This window comes from Schistocerca piceifrons, chromosome 8, assembly GCF_021461385.2.
Source record: "Schistocerca piceifrons isolate TAMUIC-IGC-003096 chromosome 8, iqSchPice1.1, whole genome shotgun sequence".
NCBI lineage: Eukaryota > Metazoa > Arthropoda > Insecta > Orthoptera > Acrididae > Schistocerca > Schistocerca piceifrons.
In genome coordinates this window covers 238,393,241-238,414,391 of record NC_060145.1, presented here as the reverse complement: position 1 = coordinate 238,414,391, position 21,151 = coordinate 238,393,241, and the positions used below count along the sequence as shown (strand labels likewise).

The following is a 21,151-nucleotide window of genomic DNA, read 5'->3' as shown; positions in this document are numbered from 1 at the left end:
TCTCCCCGATGTTGTTCAATCTGTATATTGAGCAAGCAGTAAAGGAAACAAAAGAAAAATTAGGAGTAGGTATTAAAATTCAGGGAGAAGAAATAAAAACTTTGAGGTTCGCCGATGACATTGTAATTCTGTCAGAGACAGCAAAGGACTTGGAAGAGCAGTTGAATGGAATGGACAGTGTCTTGAAAGGAGGATATAAGATGAACATCAACAAAAGCAAAACAAGGATAATGGAATGTAGTCTAATTAAGTCGGGTGATGCTGAGGGAATTAGATTAGGAAATGAGGCACTTAAAGTAGTAAAGGAGTTTTGCTATTTGGGGAGCAAAATAACTGATGATGGTCGAAGTAGAGAGGATATAAAATGTAGGCTGGCAATGGCAAGGAAAACGTTTCTGAAGAAGAGAAATTTAACATCCAGTATTGATTTAAGTGTCAGGAAGTCATTTCTGAAAGTATTCATATGGAGTGTAGCCATGTATGGAAGTGAAACATGGACGATAAATAGTTTGGACAAGAAGAGAATAGAAGCTTTCGAAATGTGGTGCTACAGAAGAATGCTGAAGATTAGATGGGTAGATCACATAACTAATGAGGAAGTATTGAATAGGATTGGGGAGAAGAGAAGTTTGTGGCACAACTTGACCAGAAGAAGGGATCGGTTGGTAGGACATGTTCTGAGGCATGAAGGGATCACCAATTTAGTATTGGAGGGCAGCGTGGAGGGTAAAAATCGTAGAGGGAGACCAAGAGAGGAATACACTAAGCAGATTCAGAAGGATGGAGGTTGCAGTAGGTACTGGGAGATGAAAAAGCTTGCATAGGATAGAGTAGCATGCAGAGCTGCATCAAACCAGTCTCAGGACTGAAGACCACAACAACAACATGGCATTATGGACAAATGTACATATTTTTATGAAAAGAGACATGTAAATCATCACATGCACTGAATGAAATTATCAGTAATCCTGATTAAGAAGCTAAAGAACTGGACAAGAATGGTTATATAATTGTTTGAAATGTCAAGATCTGTATACTGTTCATTCATTCATTTATTTATTTATTCAATCAAACAATCCCCATCACAAAGCCTATACTCCTCATTTACCACATGCTGTGGAATGATCTCCATCTGTGATATCATGTCGCAACTGCAGTCCCACTATCAAAAATTAATGTTTTTCATTACACAGAAAAATTTTGTATCTTACAATGACCACCTTCAAAATTGGAATGGTAAAAATAAATCATCCACTGCCATCTTCGTTTGTAAAGTATACTAACAACAAATTATGACTAGTGCTAATCCACTCACACTGATAAATACCTACATTTACATCTACATGTCTACTCTGCAGGCAGAGGATTCATTGAACCACCTTCAGACTATTTCTTTACTGTTACACTCTCGAATACCGTATGGGAAAAATGAACACTTCAATATTTCCAACAAAACTCTAATTCTTCTTATTTTATAATGATGGTTATTTCTCCCTATGTAGGTTGGCATCAACAAAATATTTTTGCATTTAGAGTGTTAATTTGGTGATTGAAATATTGTGAAAATATCTCACTGCAATGAAAAATGCCTTTGTTTTCATGATTACTGCCCCCGCCCCACATTCATGTATTTTGCCTTTGTCACTCTTTCCCCTATTTCGCAATAAATGAGATGCCCTTCTATGACCTTTCTGAATGTCCTCCATCAATCCTATCCAGTACACATCTCATTTAGCAGAGCAATATTCCAGAAGAGGATGGATAAGTGTACTGTAGGCACTCTCCTTGGAACATATGTTGCATCTTTTAAGTGTTATGCCGATAAAACCCAGTCTTTGGCTCATCTTTGCAATGTTCTCCAGCAGAATACACAAGAGTGAGTGCAGCTGAGCGTAGAGTATTGGTGCCCGCAACCTGGCTGCTTAAGACAATATTGCAAAGTACATTTATTCTTGAGCCAAGTTTCTTAGATAACTTGATGCACTGTTGTTTGAATGTCAAGGACCTATCCAGAGTGATTCCTAGATATATTGGATTGTAGTTACGTGGCACTTTGATTCCATTGAAAGAGACATGTAGCTTCCTTTGGGCGTCTTTACTACTTAGGGGGAATGCAGTAACCTCAGTTTTATTGAGTTAGGCTCAAGTCTCCATTTATCGAAGTTTCACCATATCAAATGTCGGCACACTCTCACAGTGCATCAGGTCTTTACTTTGGAAGACTCGTGCGAGGACATCTGAATATTGGATTTTCATGGAGTGTGTGTCTGGCCTATCATGAATATACAGGTTAAACAGGATGGGGAGAGAACTGTTTTCTGAGGCAGGCCATTATTTATAGTTCCCCATCAGCTTGCTTATCCCTTCAGGAACAACTCAAAGTGCCTGTCAGAAGGCGTGTTGTTAACTAGACAGCTTTTGGCATAGAATGATTTCAATGAACTTCAATGCCATCCCTCCCTCCACACAGTGTCATAAGTTGCTATAAGACCCACAAAAACTGCAGCCAATTTGAGACCTCGCTGAAATCCCGTTTCTACTGCAGTTGTCAACAGTAAGGCCTGGCTGCAGCAGCTCCAATGTTTCCTAAAGCCCCCTTGTCTGACAAGGGTGATTTGATCAATGACCTCTTGAATGTGATTTAGAGTAAGTCTTTCTAGTAGTTTATAGATCATGCTGAACAGTGATACTGATCAGCAGCAAGAAGCATCAGTTCTGTCTTTGTCTAGTTCTAGGATGGCAATTATTTTAGCCTGTTTGAAAAGCTTTGGTAATTTTCCAGTTCACAGAATCTCACTGAAAAATTCAGTGAGCCATAGTTTTGTTTTACGTCTGGCAACTTTAAGAAACACTGGATGTATTCCATCAAAGCCAGAAACTTCATTTACATTTAACATATTCAAGGCTGTATGAAGTTCCTCAATGGGGATGTCACAGTAGTCTGGATGTGGTTCTACATGGACGCTGTTTATTTAAAATTCCTTTTTCATAGTTTGTGTGTATGTCTTGTCTATTTTAGTGTTTGAAATCTTCATTAGTTTGGCTGCAACAGAATTGGCATTTACACGTGCAGCTGTACATGACAAACTTAGATCTGTACCAAGTTTTCTTATAAGGATGCAAGCATTCCAACTACATTGAGTCGAGTCCTGCTGTTGTTGTTTTAGGCCACTTTTCTCTTCTGTTCTTATTAAGGTCTCTCAAAAGGTTATCAGCTGTTGGGTCATTGTGGGATACTTAATATTTCACATGTAACTCATCACATTCTTGAGACTATCTCCTTCTGAAACACACATGGAATATATTTCCTGGTATTAACCTTAATCACACTAACAAATCATCCATAATGTTTGCACACTCTTAGGCCTCTCTTAGTCCTTGGGAAGAAGACAGAAAATGGTAACACAGTCCTGTTTCTTGTTATTTCTTGTTTAATTTTACTACATGTAGATCTGACTAGATGAGATGAAATGTTGCTTTCCCAATATAGAAACCTTTACAGAATGCAAACTGAGATAACAACACACACACTCTCCCTCTCCCTCTCTCTCTCCCTCTCTCTCTCTGTGTGTGTGTGTGTGTGTGTGTGTGTGTGTGTGTGTGTGTGTGTGTGTGTGTGTGCGTGCGTGTGCGAATGTATGCCAAAATTTTCAAATTTATTATTTTTACCAACAAACTCTATGATATCATTAATTTACTGTGTGTTAGTTAAATTTGTTCGTATCTTTGAAACTGACACTTACCAGTGATGTTTACGTATAGTCAGTCCAAATTTAATACCACACTCCAAACAAATGTCACCTTCTGCCCAAGGTGGCTCCTGGGATAAATTATCCAGCAAACTGCAAAAATAAGACTATGTTCAAATCTTTGCTATTTTTCATAGAATAATATATGAACACCATAATCAGAGAATAACATGAGACTGTAATCTGAACACATTCATACTGTTCAGTGGCATGAAGTAGTAGTAGTAGTAGTAGTAGTAGTAAAGGCTACACCTTGTCATTGCAATCATTCTTCTCTATTTTATGCCATTATGGAGGTGAACAGCAATCACACACCCTTCCTTCCAAAATAGACCATAAAGGCTCAATAACATTGAGATCTGGAGACAGTGGTGGCCAGGTGAGATGCGATTTGTGACAACAATGTTGATAAACTACAGTTGCACATATACTACTTAACACTGCCTGCTCACAACTGGTGGCTCGTGCTCATAAAAACTGTCCTGCAAAATGTGAGCTGTGTGACCAGGGCTCATGTTGTCTTGGAATACAGTATCACCATTGGGGAACATATATTGTACCATGGGATGGACCTGATCAGCCAAAATGGTCACATGGTCCTCTGCAGTAATGTTACCTTGAACAGTAGCCATGGGGCCCATGGAATACCACAATATGGCTGCCCAGATCATCACTGAACCCTCACCATGTGTCATTTTCAAAATGTAGTTGGAAACAGTGTGCAACAAACCTCATCGAACCAACTGACTTTCTTCCATTTCTCCATAATACAGGTTTTATGGTTTCGGCACTTCCCTTCATGTTGGTTTGGTACTGATGGGATTTGGGAGTGTGACAGTCAGTTGCAGTGATTTTTGCAGCTCTAGTCCTCTTATTTTACATCACAATCCTTTTGAATGACCTTCTGTCATGTTTACTCAACACACACTTCCATCTGCAGTGTGACATAGGGAACGATGTTTTTCCACTTTCCTGAACGTGGTATGAATCTTTGATACAGTGGCTCTTGAAACACCAACCACTTAGGCTATCATGGTTACTCACCATAGAAGCAACAACAGTATGCCCATGTTCAAAGTCACTTCGCTTCAGCACAGTGCACTCTCAACTACACAGAACACTGTTCTGACCACAACTGACGCTTGCTACGCACCGAGGATGATGCACTGGTGCTGTTTGTGGCCAAACAATACAATCTATAGGTTTGGCTAACATCTGCATTTATGTTCAAGCATGCATTTCTTGTAAAGTTTCCATATTTTTGTCCAGCTGCTGTAGCTACAGAATTGACATTTTCTCTTGCCAAGAAGCTAAAAGGATTATTCGAATTCCTAGGCATAGATAACCAACTAATTCATTCCTGGAAGAAAGGAGCAAGAGTACTGCAAGTTTTGCAGGAAAACTTCTGTGATGTCTGGAAGGTAGGAGACGAAGTATTGGTGGAAGTAAATCTGTGGGGACAGGTTGCGTGTCATGCTTGGACAGCTTAGCCGGTAGCACACTTGCCTGTGCAGGGCAAAGGTCCCAGGCTAGAGTCCCAATCTGGCACACAGTTTTAATCTGGCAGGAGGTCTCAACAAAATTGTAGTTTTATATCCACTCAACAAGTAGGTGGTTAGATGAGTTGTGCTACTCAGTACAACTAGAATGACGGAAAGAATCTTTTATAGCTTTAACAAATACTGCTCATTGTGTGTTTCACATGATGGCAGTATCAATGGAAAACAAAGGTTTGTGCCTCACTGCAGCCAAAATGCATTATTTTAATAGAATTTTATGGAGCTATACAACAGAAAAGTTCCAAACCAATCTAGTGCAATATTCAGTTCAATAAATTTTTTTAACACAAGGACAGCAAAAAACAAAGCAAACAGTACTCTACCAGTAACTGAGCAGCAGTGCTGCATGGTGGTAGTATGACATATGACATAGTATGCATATGACATGACCTGGCACATGAGAGAAGCAGGGAAGTTTAATAAGCATGGCAGAGAGAACAAAATAAACAGATAGGGCTACACAGCATTTCATAACTTCATGTACTGCACCGGATTAGTTTTGGATCACTTTATCAAACTGGCACATAAAATTCAAATTAAAAAAAGAATATATTTTGGTTGTAACGAGAAACAAACTGACCTTCCCATACTCAAAGATGTCACCTGAAACATGATGAGCAGCAGTTACAGTGGCTAACTTCATCCACACATTGTAAAAAAGTAACTGCAAATTTCTGTCGAAACACCATAGAAAATGTGCCTGATGATTCTTAGAAGAGACCCCTGGTATATGAAACTGTACCAGCCAGTCACCTCCAAAGATTACAGGAAATCATGGAAAACTGATCTCAGAATGGACAGAGTGAGAGAGTGAGTGCTTTTTGTTTTGTTTTTCTGAGTTCATGCACACTCAATGACAAGGTTATAAGCACCCTTACAAATATTAAAAGAAATAAATGTGGATAAAAAGTTGTCACACTTTGAGGAGTAAACCTACAAAATAACACTAACCTCCTCACTTGCACTGACCCACACAGTTAGTCCATCTTATATGCCATAAGACAATCGAGAAAGAGTGAAAGGTGCTAAACCTGGGATTAAAGCATAAAGAAAATGACAGAGGAGCTAAAGTAACAGTGCTGGAAATTGTGATTGGCTGAGCAGTTGCAAAAAATGTGGGTGAGCCAGTCACCCTGTAATACATTAAGAACATGTTCCTGAAATTTCAGAAAAGAAGTTTGATGTATCATAAAACCTTGAAACTCTAACCACATTCATCTGAATGTCACTTAAAATAGTGGGCAGGTCTGTCAGTAAATCTGCCATTGCCCTGTGGTTTGCAAATAAAATGCAGTCCAGTAAAATGTGGCACACAGTAATCTGTATGCCACAAACACCGCACACTGGAAGGTCATGTAGCCCTAGCAAAGCCATCCATCATTGGGTTGTGGCCCACAAGAAGGTGAGTTAGAACAACTTCATCCCACCTGCACGGCTGGAGGAAGGAGGTGCATCATGTTGTGGGTGCAGCTTACTGTCTGCCACTTCTAGCCGTTCTTCTTCTCACTGATGCACAACTTTGTGCCTCAACAATAAGGTGACAGCAGGCAGGGGGATGGCACACTGAGCTAACTGAGGGTCATGATGTGTCCCCTTGGCTGCTACATTTTCTGTTTTTTTCCCCACAATACCCATGTGCACTGGCACCCAACAGAAACATACCAGCTTCCCTAGTCTTTGTAAGTGGAGAAGAGCATCCTGGATATTCTGGGCTATTTTATTGCAGAGACTGAAGAGCACTCAGGGAGTCTTAACAGATGAGACATTTAGCAGACACGGCAAATCTCATCTGTTCCAGTGCCCTCAAGATCCCGGATAACTGGCATCAAATACAGTAAAATCTGGAGGCAACTGGATCTTCAGGATCGGGGGGGGGGGGGGGGGGGGGGGGGGGGGGGGGGGGGACAACAGAACCATCAAAATCCCATTTAGACCCATCCATGAATACAGCAGTGGTGCCCAATTGAAATGTCAAAAAATAAAGTATTAAAAGCATAAGCAGGAGTGCAACCTCTCTTGTACTGCATTAAATTTAAAATCACTCTGGGCCTCTGCAGTGATCAGGGTAGCAGTTGGTTAAAATCTGCAGTTTTGATCTGTTACATGCCCCATACCAATGGACTCCATCACACACTTTGTGCAGATCCAAAACCAACTCACTGCCCACGGACAGTTGGTAAGGTGGTGTTCCACAGCTGGAGACCAACAATATGGTATGCTGGGGAAGTGAGAGTAGTAAGGAACTTACTTGCCTAACATGCCGTGATAAGTTGCCACTGAACTGGAAGTGATGGTTCACCAGCCTCAGTGTAGAGACTGGGTATGTGGCTGGTTCCATATGTGCCCATGACCGGCTTGATCCCCTCATGATGTATAGCATCAACAATATTCAGATAAGACTGCCACTTGTGCATCTGTAGTCCAGCTGTGATTGCACAAAGGCTCTAGAAAACTGTAGCGGACACACTTTGTCCCAGTACCTGTGGCTAAGACACTTCAAGAAATACAAGGAGAATGACATAAGAACATGTGCACCTCCCCCCTCTCCCTCTCCCTGTCACTCCTCTATAGAAGATATAAGCCAGTCTTTGTGGCCAAATCCTGAAACCTTTTGACTGTAAGTTGCAACAAAAGACTTGCTGTGATGGTATTCACGGAAGAGCAGAAGACTGCAAAATCATCCACAAATAAGGAGCGCTACACAGAACTCTGTACGTTATACTGTCAGCAACTTTAGCAAAAAGAGTGACACTTAAAAACATTGCTTTGGGAACACCATTCTTCTGCACAAATCTGACAGCACGTCACCAACTTTATACATCAAAAGTCATCTTGATAAGTACCAAATGAAGGTGGGGAGGTGCCCATGAAAGCCCCACTGGTGTAGCCGACTGATAATACTGTGTTTCCAACTACTGTTGTAAGCCTTACTGATGTCAAAAAAATACCTCCAGACAATGCTTGTTATGTTCGAAAGCCTGCCGGATTTCTGTCTCTAGAAAGGTCAGGCTGTCGATATTTGACCTACACCTCCTGAATCCACACTGAGAGTGCCGTAGGAGCTGTCTTCTCTCTCATACCCAGATGAGACAATAGATGACCATGCACTCTAGGGTACTACTGGAACACATTCGGCCATTTTCTGGTTTGAGGAGACGTATCAAAATTGCCTCTCGCCACAAGTCAGGAAGTTGGCCTGTCAGACATATTGATCTAAAACATTATAAGAGGACTTCCTTTGACACTGTTTGCAAGTGCTGTAGCATGTTGTACTGGATTGGGTCAGGACCGGGCACCGTATAGTGAGCATCAGACAGTGTCAAATCCAGCTCCCAATGGTTAATAGGTACTTGCAGATTCCGAACTGGTGTGACAAAAAGTCCACCTCGACCCTCTCCTTGGTGACACGATAATGATACAACACTGGATATTGGCTAGCAGTGGTGATAGTGCAAATTAACCTGCCATTGCCTGTGCGATGTCTCTTGGCATTTCTTGTTGCTTGGAGACATCTTGTTTCAACAATACCATTATAGGTAAGAGACTGCATTTACTAGAAGTCCTCCTGATGGCTTTCCATACTGTTGTAGAACTTGTGGAATGGTTGGTACAGTGTCCAGGAAAACTTGCCACAATCTTTTCTTACTTCCTTGACAATATGTTGAGCCTTGGTCCTCACCAATTGAAAGGCTGTGAGGTTGCCTGCCACTGGCTGGCACTTAAACTTTGTGTGCATGACCTGGCCCACTGAACATCACTTATCAGTTCACTAAGGCACAGGTTGCTTCCAAAGATAACCAGAGGACATCAGGATGGATATGCCAGTGACATGTTGGACCGCTTGTGTGATGAGGTCCACGCACTCCTGGATGCTGTTGTGGCATTCAAACACAGCTGGCTGGTTGAACAGCATCCAGATGGCTCAGCTGATGATCCATGCACTCTTTCAGGGAGAGCACCATTCAGTACGCCCTTGCAGAGTGGGAAGTGGTCACTGGAATGAAGGTCATCGGTGACTTCCCACTGAACAGTGTCTGCCATGGCTGGAGACCAGAACAGCTTGGGCATTGAAGTCTCCCAGTAGGAGAAATGGTCACAGGAGTTGTTCTATAAGATTTGTGAAAGCATAGGTATATTCAGCAAGTAAACAATGATCTCTTGCACACATTGATTTCAACTGCAACCACTTACAGCTCAGTAGCAGGTGACAGAGCAGAGGAGTGGTGTGTGGTATTGACGAACACAATAACCTCTCCCTTGGTCCTTTGCACAGTCCAGTCATCCTTGCAATGGAGGGTATAGCCTCATAGTATACAGTTAGCAGGTGCTTTAAAATGCATTCCTACAAACACAAGCAAGGGGGGCATTCTTGTGCCAGGAGTTTCAGTTCCTTCACATGTGTCCAGAACCCATTAATGTTCCACTGAAGTATGGAAACCATTTATCACAGGGGTAGTACTTTCACCCTGTCTTTCTGCCAAGGGGAGGGGGGGGGGGGCACAATGAATGGGTGAAAGCTCAGTCTTGAGGCAAGATCAGTGCCCCAGGCTGGCCCTGAGGTCCATCAGCTCTGAAGATGAATCATGAAGAGACGTCAGAGTGATGTCGACATTGGACTGCTTATTCTCTGCCAACAGTTAATGATTTGCCTTTGATTTTTTGGCCTGGGGAGGCTTTGCAGACACAACCACAGCAGTGGTAGTGCTAGAACTTGTTAGTGGACGAGGCTGGACCTTTGGAGGGGCAGGGAGCTCCACAATGTCAGAAACCACAGCCTTTTATGATATTCTGGGGGAAGGTATGGGCTTCAAAATAACTGCAACAACACAAATGCATTGACAAACACAGGTCTAGTGGTGACACTAGCAACCTCCATTTGTGCACCAGATCAGTTTTCTGAATTGGTTGTTTAAGATCTGAAGCAAAGGCGTCAATGAAAATGGGGGGGGGGGGACCATAGCCTTTTACATCTTCTTTGCCTCACAATAAGGGATGTGCATCATAGTTTTAAGCTCCTGTATCTTTCATTTCTGTGCAATGGTTGCTCTGTCATCATCATCATCATACTTCATTGTTGTTTGTAAGACACCACTGACGCACTTTTGCAAAGTATTGAGAGGATCAGTAAAATAAAGCAGTCATCAATCCAAAGTATATTTTGAGCATCACAGTGCTTTGCTAGACATGGTCCTGTTGGAGATAGTATGCCATTGCCTTCCTTCGACCTTGGAACTAACTTATCCAGCCACATACAGGAGGACCTACAGTTTGACATGGATTCTGAATTGCGGTGCAGCTGGGTATTTTTCACATCGACAAACATTGCCAAAGCTGAAAGAAGTGATAAGTGACAGATAAAAACCATATGATTGACCACAGGTCGAAGTCGAGACGTTTGGATTTGTGGTCTGGCACTTTGACACTGAACCACAGTCATTGCTTTGTAAAACTTCCTTCGTGTTTTTTTTATGTCTGGTTTCTCATACACATATTCATTGTTCCTCATATGTTTCAGAATTTTCCTACTTTCTTGTGTATACACACTACTGGCCATTAAAATTGCTGCACCACGAAGATGATGTGCTACAGACATGAAATTTAACCGACAGGAAGAAGATGCTGTGATATTCAAATGATTAGCTTTACAGAGCATTTACACAAGGTTGGTGCCGGTGGCGACACCTACAACGTTCCGACATGAGGAAACGTTTCCAACCGATTTCTCATACACAAACAGCAGTTGACCGGTGTTGCCTGGTGAAATGTCGTTGTGATGCCTTGTGTAAGGAGGAGAAATGTGTACCATCACATTTCCGACTTTGATAAAGGTCGGATTGTAGCCTACTGCGATTGCGGTTTATTGTACCGCAACATTGCTGCTCGCGTTGGTCAAGATCCAATGACTGTTAGCAGAATATGGTATTGGTGGGTTCAGGAGGGTAATACGGAATGCCGTGCTGGATCCCAACGGCCTCATATCACTAGCAGTCGAGATGACAGGCATCTTATCCGCATGGCTGTAACGGATCGTGCAGACACATCTTGACCCCTGAGTCAACAGATAGGGACGTTTGCAAGACAACAACCATCTGCACGAACAGTTCAACGACGTTTGCAGCAGCATGGACTATCAGCTCGGAGACCATGGCTGCGGTTACCCTTGGCGCTGCATCACAGACAGGAGCGCCTGCGATGGTGTAGTCAACGATGAACCTGGGTGCACAAATGGCAAAACGTCATTTTTTCAGATGAATCCAGGTTCTGTTTACAACATCATGATGGTCGCATCCGTGTTTGGCGACATCGCGGTGAACACGCATTGGAAGCGTGTATTCGTTATCACCATACTGGGGTATCACCCGGCGTGATGGTGTGGGGTACCATTGGTTACACGTCTCCGTCACCTCTTGTTCGCATTGACGGCACTTTGAACAGTGGACGTTACATTTCAGATGCGTTACGACCCGTGACTCTACCCTTCATTTGATCCCTGCGAAACTCTACATTTCAGCAAGATAATGCATGACCGCATGCTGCAGGTCCTGTACGGGCCTTTCTGGATACAGAAAATGTTCGACTGCTGCCCTGGCCAGCACATTCTCCAGATCTCTCACTAATTGAAAACATCTGGTCAATGGTGGCCGAACAACTGGCCCGTCACAATACGCCAGTCACTACTCTTGATGAACCATGGTATCGTGTTGAAGCAGCATGGGCAGCTGTACCTGTACACGCCATCCAAGCTCTGTTTGACTCAATGCCCAGGTGTATCAAGGCTGTTATTACGGCCAGAGGGGGTTGTTCTGGGTATTTATTTCTCAGGATGTATCCACCCAAATTGCGTGAAAATGTAATAACATCTCAGTTCTAGTATAATATATTTGTTCAATGAATACCCATTTATCATTTGCATTTCTTCTTGGTGTAGCAATTTTAATGGCCAGTAGTGTATTTGTCATACATGTGACATCACTTTCTAATTAAAATGGCATACCTATGTTATTACTGCAATGTTCACTACTGTTATAATGGGGTCCTTTTCTATAAAAGCCATAGTTTTCTTTGTGAGTATCATGTTTTAGTCTTTTCTGACCCCTCTGCTAGTGAAGAAAGGTGCTGCCAGCTCTCCATTTATGTATAATGTGATTGTTGTGTTTTAGCATAGCTTCTTAAAGTATTTATCATATAGAATGTGTACCCTCTTTTGTTAGTTATTTTCTACAGTAAACTGTGTCTTTTGATTATATTCTGTCTGTTTTTCAGTGATCATCTTCATTACAAATACTATGTATGTTGCCAATATTTCCTCTACAGAAACCCATTTTTTCTTAACTTAATCAGCAATCTGATATTACTTTTAAACTGCTGTTCAAGATCCTAATGTAAGCCTTACACGGTGTATCCAAACCCTTATAACTCTGGAAGTTACCTCAGTCTCCTTTTTCAAACAACTTGTTGCCTTGCTCTTGGTATGACTCTCCTTTACCAACCATACTGAAGTGACTTTGCAGTCTCAGGTCAAGACAAACTGCAACGTATTTTATGAGTTCATTGTTGATGCTGTCCATTTCTTTAGCTTTCCTCTACATTGCTTTCATAACTCTAAAACAAAGTTTTAATTTATGACTTTAATTTCTTTAGATGCTCTCATTGAAAATGAGATAAAACGGAAGAAATTATTGTGTAAACACACAGGGGCCTAAGTGAGGAAGGAGAGATTACTGTGTGCTCATCAGATTCATCTAATTGATTCCATAAAATGAGGTTACATCCAAAACAATTCACAGTTGACAAGACAAGGCAGCACACAACCAACCTAAATTAAGAAAGCTACTCCACAGTGGGACATGTTGCTGGTAATCTAGCTTCTCAAAGTAAAGCAATGTCTTATGATGGGAAATGAACCTAGATCGGTTCACTATGCCTCTCCTGCTGGCTCTTGTCCCCAAGTTATCTTGTCTCACTTCAGTATCAGTAACTTTGAGAGTAGGATAAGCAAATAGCAAATTTGAGCAGTATGTATTGGCTGAAAACTTGCATACCTATGAAGAAGCTGCTTTGTTGCAACCTGGTAGTTGAAAATTGTAATACCATCCTTGTTCATAGCACCAAGGCAAGCACCAGATCTCACCAGTGTACGACATAGATTCCCATTGCCTTTCATGTATGCCAAAAGAAGGGCTAGAATACAGAAAGCACATAGATTAATGACAAAGCCGACATCAGACAATAAGCAACAGTCATAAATCTGATATGATTAAACTACCACATGCCACATATTCAGAACTGCTATACAATTTGCACCAACACAGAACACTATTTGAAGGCAAGTGTTGACAGCTGGAAGCCCTTGGGACAAGTGCCTCAAGAATCTTTAACACTCTCAAGTATACTTTTTTACTTTAAAAAAGGAACACCACCTAAAGCCGTCGGCACTCTGACTACACGCACACCGTCTCCCTCCAGTACAGAGTTATGAGGCGCCATATTGGCATTCATTTCAAGCCTATATGTATATATGCCATTTCTGAGCACCAGCAAATTGAGAATCACTGGAAAACCCGTTGTTATTTGTGCGATTCGTTCCAATAAAATAATGAAAAACATCATATTCGTGGCAAAAGAATTATTGTAACTTGCGTATTATGAGAGTAGGCTATTTGAAGGCAGCAACACACTGAAGATCCACCCAAAACGCATTGTTCTTGATACAATTTGTTATAATTAAGTTTCAATTAGTAACATAATTATCTACAATTAACGTTTTTAGTACGGCATAAAAGAGTACGATTAAGTAGCAGGAGCATGTTGTTAGTTTAGCGTAATGAGTAGCATCTGCGTCCAGTAATGAGTTTTTGTCGAGGCGGTGGTTTGCGTCTAAACACTTCCAATTTTTTTTCCTAACATTCGCGTTTTTATTTGGTTCCGATACTTTATTATTAGTTTAATATAAGTATATGCTATAATATTTGATGTTACGTAAATATAAGTTCACCTTTTTTTGAGGGGTGACTTTGTTCAATTGGTTTAATCTACAGGACAGCTTGCGCTACTCGTATAAAGATATTTTGCTCCTTTTTCTTTTACGCTTCGTAATTCACATGTTGCGAAGATTCTGCTACTGGGTAGGAATAGTGATCAAGTAAGACTGACCTTCGGGTTTTACTAAAATGTGGAAATGATGAAATATTGTTTATCTTATGCGGAGAAGTATTCCAAATTTGTATCACACTGTTTGTAATAGAACTTTTATAAGCCTGTGTCCTTATTGACTGGACATGGTACTTTCCCTTTCGTGGACGATGGAGGAAATGTGCGTATTAATATAGCTAAGTTGGTAATTTTACGTGCGCCCGTTGAGTAAACGGTGTGATTTATGAACTAGAAACATCCCTCAAACTGCCGCTGGAGTGCGTTGTGATCGCTTATACCATGTTGGGGCCCACATACCATATCCACAAGTAGCATCGTTCCTGAGTGTTCAGCAGCACGTTGAACTTGGCATGCTCAACGTTAATATTCGACAGCAAGGTCCGTGTGCCGACGACTTAAAGTTGTGTAAAATTATATCTATTTGGTCATGAACAGGCTTTTGGCTTCTTGGGCCTTCAGCAGGTGAAAATTTATTTTTATTTCAAAATTGTTAAGGCTTTTGTAGCCACTTGTTGACAAACTGCCTATTGGCTTCTGTCTCGGGTTCTTTGACCAACATTCATCTAATTATTTTACTGACACTTCGCCAGCACGAGTGGCTGGCATTGTCAAAGCTTCACCCTCCATTTCATTCATCGTAATTTAGGCAACCTCCAACTGTATTACTAATATTTTAAATAATAATAGAACACTCACTATTTACATTTTTTGCGCATGCACGTACGCACACACACGCCCCCCCCCCCCCCCCCCCCCCCCACCACACACACACATCTTTAATACATGGCATTACTTTACTTTACAAAACTGAGATGAAACAGAACTCAGTGGAGCCATAATCGTTACTCTACACCAACTGATGCACACAGAATCAACTCATGACCAAAGACACTTGTATAGCAAATGATTTTCAAAGATGTTATGTTGATCGATTCTGTGACACTAACTATGCTCATCAGAAAAATACAGATTTACACATTAGTGTAAATTATGTATAATTTGTATTAACTTAAATAATTATTTTTATCTGATGTATAAGTTGGGTGTAAGAACACATGGATTTTCAGAATGAACATATATCTGTATAAAAAGCATACCAAATGTTTTCACACGTACCCAATAGGACAAAGGCATAGAAATAATGGATAATTACAATAAAAAACAGTTCCCCAGAAAAAGCTAAAAATTACACAACTATCAACAAAAAGTGGTATCAAGCGATTTATTAACAGGGAGACCAACATCAACAGAATCAAAATTACATAAATATCGATAAAAACTGGTATTAAGCAGTTCATTAATATTAAGGCAGACATCAACAGAGTCAATCTGGAACAGGGGAAATTACCCTGGGGTGATTACATTAAGCAACTGCAGACATTTTTACATGAAGGCACTGACCATCTCATCTCTCAGTAGGATAAATGTGTTAACAGTTATGGGCGATTGAAATAATAAACAGTTTACTTACATTTTTTCCGTATGTCTCATTTTCACTTGACTGCCCCTTATAAAATAATAAGATAAATCAGAGCTCGCACTGGAAAATTTGTGTGTTCATTTTTTCCATGTGATATTTGAAGGAATGGCAGAGAAATACCAAATTGGTTCAACATACCCTCAGTCAATCACCTGAGTGTGAATTTCAGAGTAGTCAAATGAGATATTAGAAGTAGCTGATTATTTTTGTTATAATGTCAGTAAAATAAATGACAGTAGTGGAAGACGAAAGGGTATAAAATAAAATCGGAAAAATCAGACTCAGGTTTCTGAAAATGAAAAACTTGTTAACATCCATTATAAATACAAGGTTTGTCCAGAAAGTACCAACTCACCTTTTTTTTCCTGAACAGACCTATGAAGCACAGGATACTTTCTTTGGTGGAAATGTTGTGGTGGACATCCATGCACACTTGTGAATTTTTTCCCACCACTAGGAAGTATCAGTCCCTGGCATTTTGGCTATGAGTGTCTATGGTGTAGTGAGTGCTTGATGGCTTTCAGCACATTGTAAAATGACACACCAAATGGTCAAAAGCTTGCTGATTTCCCAGTGGAAACCATTTGCAAGATTCAAGAGGCTTTTGGGGATGATTCCATGAGCAACTGATGGATAAAGGAGTCGTAGAATCACTTCAAAGAAGGCCACACATCAGTGACAGTAACCTGTGTTCAGGCAGACCCTCAACTAACCAAAATGATAATGTAATTGAGCAAAAGCAGGTTTTAGTCACAGAAGACCATCATGTCACAGTATACAGCCTGCAAATGAGATAGGGGTAAGCACTGGATTGACCCTTCAATTTTGACCAACAATTTGTGCATGGCAGCTCCTTTATAACGACATACTCACCCACTCTGTATGACTGACTCAGACTTTTCTCACCAAACACACCATTCCTGTGGTTAGTCAGGCTCCCTACTCCCCCTACATGGTTCCGTGTGACTTTTTGTTATTTCCAAAGCTGGAAATACCTCTGAAAGGAACACTGTGAGTCAAGAGAAGACATCATGCAAAATGTGACAACCTGGCTGATAAACATTCCAAACCATGCATTCCAGAAGTGTCTCCAAAATGATGGGATCACTCTGAGAAGCACATGCATTACCATGGAGACTACTGTGAAGGGAATTAGGATTTTGAAGCTCCAAATTAATGGATGTATTTCTGCCATCCAAAGGTTCAATAATTATTGGAAACACTTTGCGTAAATGGCAAAGTTCTTTGACGCATTTGTCTGGTGTGTGCCTTGGATGGAAGAGAGACAGAGAGAGAGAGAGAGAGAGAGAGAGAGAGAGAGAGAGAGAGAGAGAGAGAGAGATTTCAGAAGGACTTTGTCTGAAAGATTAATATTTTAGCAGTCTCTTTCATTTTGTCTGCCAACAACTCCTCTACAATGCCTCCTCTATGCGGTGAGCAGCAATCTATCCTTTCCATTTTTTTAAAAAAAGTAAATAATCAAATTCAGACAAAAAGAGAACAGAAGATTTTGAAATGTGGTGTTACAAAGCATACATACATGAGCAGATCACAAAAATGAGGAGATACTGGATAAAACTGAGGTGGAAAGAAATTTATGGCACAAATTGACTAAAAGAAGGGATCAGTTAATAGAAATTCTGAGACACCAAGGAATCACCATATTAGTACTGGAGGCAAGTGTGGGAGTTAAAAATTCTAGAGAGAGAGAGAGAGAGAGAGAGAGAGAGAGAGAGAGAGAGGGAGGGGGGGGGGAGTGAGGGATAGCAGGGTAGGGGTGTGGGATGGTAAAGTGCTCCTAGTGGGAGCACATAGGGATGAGGTGGAGAGAGAGTAGGGCAGCTAAGTGCAGTTGGGAGGTTAGACGAAGGGTGGGGGAGAGATGGGGGAGGTAGCAGAAAAGGGAAGAAGGAAAAAGATTGGGTGCACTGGTGGAATAGAGGGTTGTGTAGTGCTGGAATGGAAACAGGGAATCAGCTAGATGGTAAGGACAATGACTAATGAAGGTCGAGGCCAGGAGGGTTACAGAAATGTAGTTCCCACCTGCACATTTCAGAAAAGCTGGTGTTGGTGGGAAGTGACAAAATCTCTGAAATGAAGAACATTGTGTTGGGCTGTGTGCTCAGCAACAGAGTGGTCCAGTTATTCTTTGCCACAATTTGTCGGTGGCCATTCATGCAGACAGCTTGTTGGTTGTCATGCCAACGTAGAATGCAGCACAGAGGTTACAGCTTAGCTTGTAAATCACATGACTGGTTTCAGAGGTAGCCTTACCTGGTGATGCTTGTGACAGACTGGAGTAGATGGTGATGGGAGGATGTAAGGGACAGGTCTTGCATCTAGGTCTATTACAGGGATATGAGCCATGAGGCAAGGGGTTGAGAGCTGGGGCTGTGTAGGTATGGACAGGGATCTTGTGTAGATCCGGTGGGCAGTAGAATACCACTGGGGGAGGAGTGGCACCGACAGTGGGTAGGGAATTTCTCATTTCAGAACATGACGAGAGGTAGTCTAAATCAGCTCTAGTCCTTGGTGGTACTGAGTCACAAGGAGAATGCTCCTCTGTGGTTGGATGGTGGTTCTTTGAGAGGTGGTGTGTGATGGGAAAATAAGGCATGGGAGTTGTTGTTGGTATTTTTTTTACATGGCTGGGAGGGTAATTATTGTCTGTAAAGGCGTAGTGAGGCACTCGGTATATTTCGAGAGGGACCACTCGTCATTGCAGATGCGACAGACAGGGTGGCTAGGCTGTATGGTAGGGACTTCTTGGTATGGAGGGGTGGCAGTTGTCGATGTGGAGGTATTGCTACTGGATGGCAGGTAATCCAGTCATCTGCTATCCCCCTTCTTCACACTTATCCATCCACAGACCTGCAACCCACATTAAACAAAGATATTCCTTTCACAGAGACTGTTGGAACCATATTGCCACCAGCAAGAGACAACTTCATCCGCTTCATTTCAGAATATGTTAAAAATAAATTTTTCTCAAGGAGCCTATTGGAAAAAAATGGGGTTGTCTTATAATCAGGGTCATCTTATATCAGGAGAATATGATATAGCATCTCTTTGTTGCTCAGCAGTTGTTGCTGTGGGTGAGATGCTCCTGGACATTCAAACTTAATTTTTAGTCAACTGTGAACTGCTACATCTCTTGTTCTCACTCATTGCCTGCCTCTACTCAGCTGCAGTGAACAGTTACATTCATTACTATTCTTTTGAAGTGTTACTAACAAAATACATAGAGTTCCTTTTTCCAGTTACTAAAATCCCATAGTGCACACACAAAAGGCAAATTTATTTTTTATCACTTCACTCCTCACTTTGCTGAGTAATACACAAAATAACTATTGAACTAAAAAGTTGTTCACTTTTCACTTTTACTTCAAAGTTTTGTTAAGAGCCCATAATGTTAAGAGCTGTAGATGTGGTCAATTAGTTCACAGATTTTCTCACCTGTATTGCCATCAAGATCTGGCTTGTCTAGTGGGTAACGCGGCATACATTCGATGAACAATTCAGCAATCCCAGCTGCTGTGTCCTTTGATGCTCTTGCAAGTTCATGCAGAGGATTTCTTCCTTTCAGATTTGCAGCCTGTAAAAAATAAAATGTGATGTGGAATTGCAGATAACAAGCAATTTGCATTTAGCTGCTAGTAATACACGGTAATATGTGAGCATGTCAATATCAAATTGCTATTTACTTAGCTCTTTGTACAAAATGTAGATGGTCCTAAATATGCCCAAGAACTTAATATGTTATTTATGAAGTGGCAGTTTGTAACAATCAGTAAGACTATGGACAATGACTATGATGATAAGGATGATAATGATAATAATAAGAAGTACACATGGAGAAATTTGTCAAGATTTTGTTCAATCTAAAGTCGCAATCATCAATGTGAACATCTCCTTGATAAGCTGCGGGATGGAAGATAAATGAGATTTAAATCATACTGTCACGTTCGTCTAAGGTGATTTAGGTCTTGACCTTATCACATCCACATCACTTTTGCTTAGTAGAGAACTGAGAGCCAATCTTAAGTTAAAACATTAACTTAGTAATTAACAGCTAATTTCAATGTGCTCAGACTAGATCTGAATGCTGTTTGACAGTTTATCTCCCTTTTGCCCAGAATCCATTTTACTTCTAGTGATACCTCCAGGGAGGTAGTTCACAACCCAACTAATCTACAAAGATAAAAATCAAGTAAATGCTAAGCTATTAAGCTAGACCTTTAAATGGCAACTACAAAAATTAAATCCCCCCCCCCCCCCCACACACACCTCTCTCTCTCTCTCTCTCTCTCTCTCTCTCTCTCTCTCTCTCTCTCTCTCTCTCTCTGATGCAGTATTTCCACAACAATAAGTTTTTAAATATCACAATCTGCACAAACCAAGGGCGGTTACTTGATATACAAATTTTGATCCTCCCAGAGGCATATTGAACATGAATAAGCATAACAAGTTTCCTAAACAACAAATTTTCTAAACTGCTGCTAGCATTTTAACTCAGGAAGCTGATATGAAAGTAAGACTTGACAGAGAGACTGAAATTAATGCTGGAAATGGCAGGGGGAAAGAGATGATCTGAACCAAGAAGCTGCTTAATTCACATTTCAAGGGGAAAAGTACCAACACAGGCACTGGATAATAGAAGCCAAAAAACCTGGTGAGAAAGCACATAACTTTAATGTAGCAGAAATACTTCACTTTTGAAATATGCTCTTTACTTTCAAGAATGACAAATCAGTTATCCAACTGTAGCAGCTTGTGTGAACTAAAATCGAGTACAATTGTGAGTGCACAATTTTTGGACATTCAAGAAGCACATCAGCACTTGTAATTTGAGTTGAGGAATTCCAGAGCTAGACACTGTCACCAGCACAGACATGAGGCAGTCAGCATGTGGAGGGACCGCGTGAGCAGCTAGACTGTACTTTATTTTGTAAATTCTGTTATCTAGAAAGTGGGAACATTTCTACTAATGCTTCATTGCAATGTGGTTTGAATATTATAAAGAATCAGATGATAGTATTTGTACTGTACTGCATTTACTGACAAATGGAAAACGTTGTTGCTTGCATTGTTTATGTGCACATGAACTTTAATTGTTATGAAGATATTTGTGACCGTATCATTGAGAAATTTCAGTAGCATTACTAAACTGAACTGTGCTGCTTGTGTTTTGTATAACAGTGTTTACCCGC

The 21,151-nt window shown here is 41.0% G+C and overlaps 1 protein-coding gene across 1 annotated transcript in view; it reads right to left on the bottom strand.

Annotated features, from left to right (window-relative positions):
* LOC124711185 (rabankyrin-5-like) overlaps positions 1-21,151 on the bottom strand; it is a 431,684-nt gene that overhangs the window by 6,662 nt on the left and 403,871 nt on the right. Inside the window, exons 20-22 of the mRNA XM_047241114.1 lie at positions 19,398-19,536; positions 13,351-13,489; positions 3,744-3,842 (exon numbers count right to left, since the gene is read on the bottom strand). Of these exons, the coding sequence (XP_047097070.1) occupies positions 3,744-3,842; positions 13,351-13,489; positions 19,398-19,536 (377 nt within the window). The remainder of the gene's footprint in view (positions 1-3,743; positions 3,843-13,350; positions 13,490-19,397; positions 19,537-21,151) is intronic.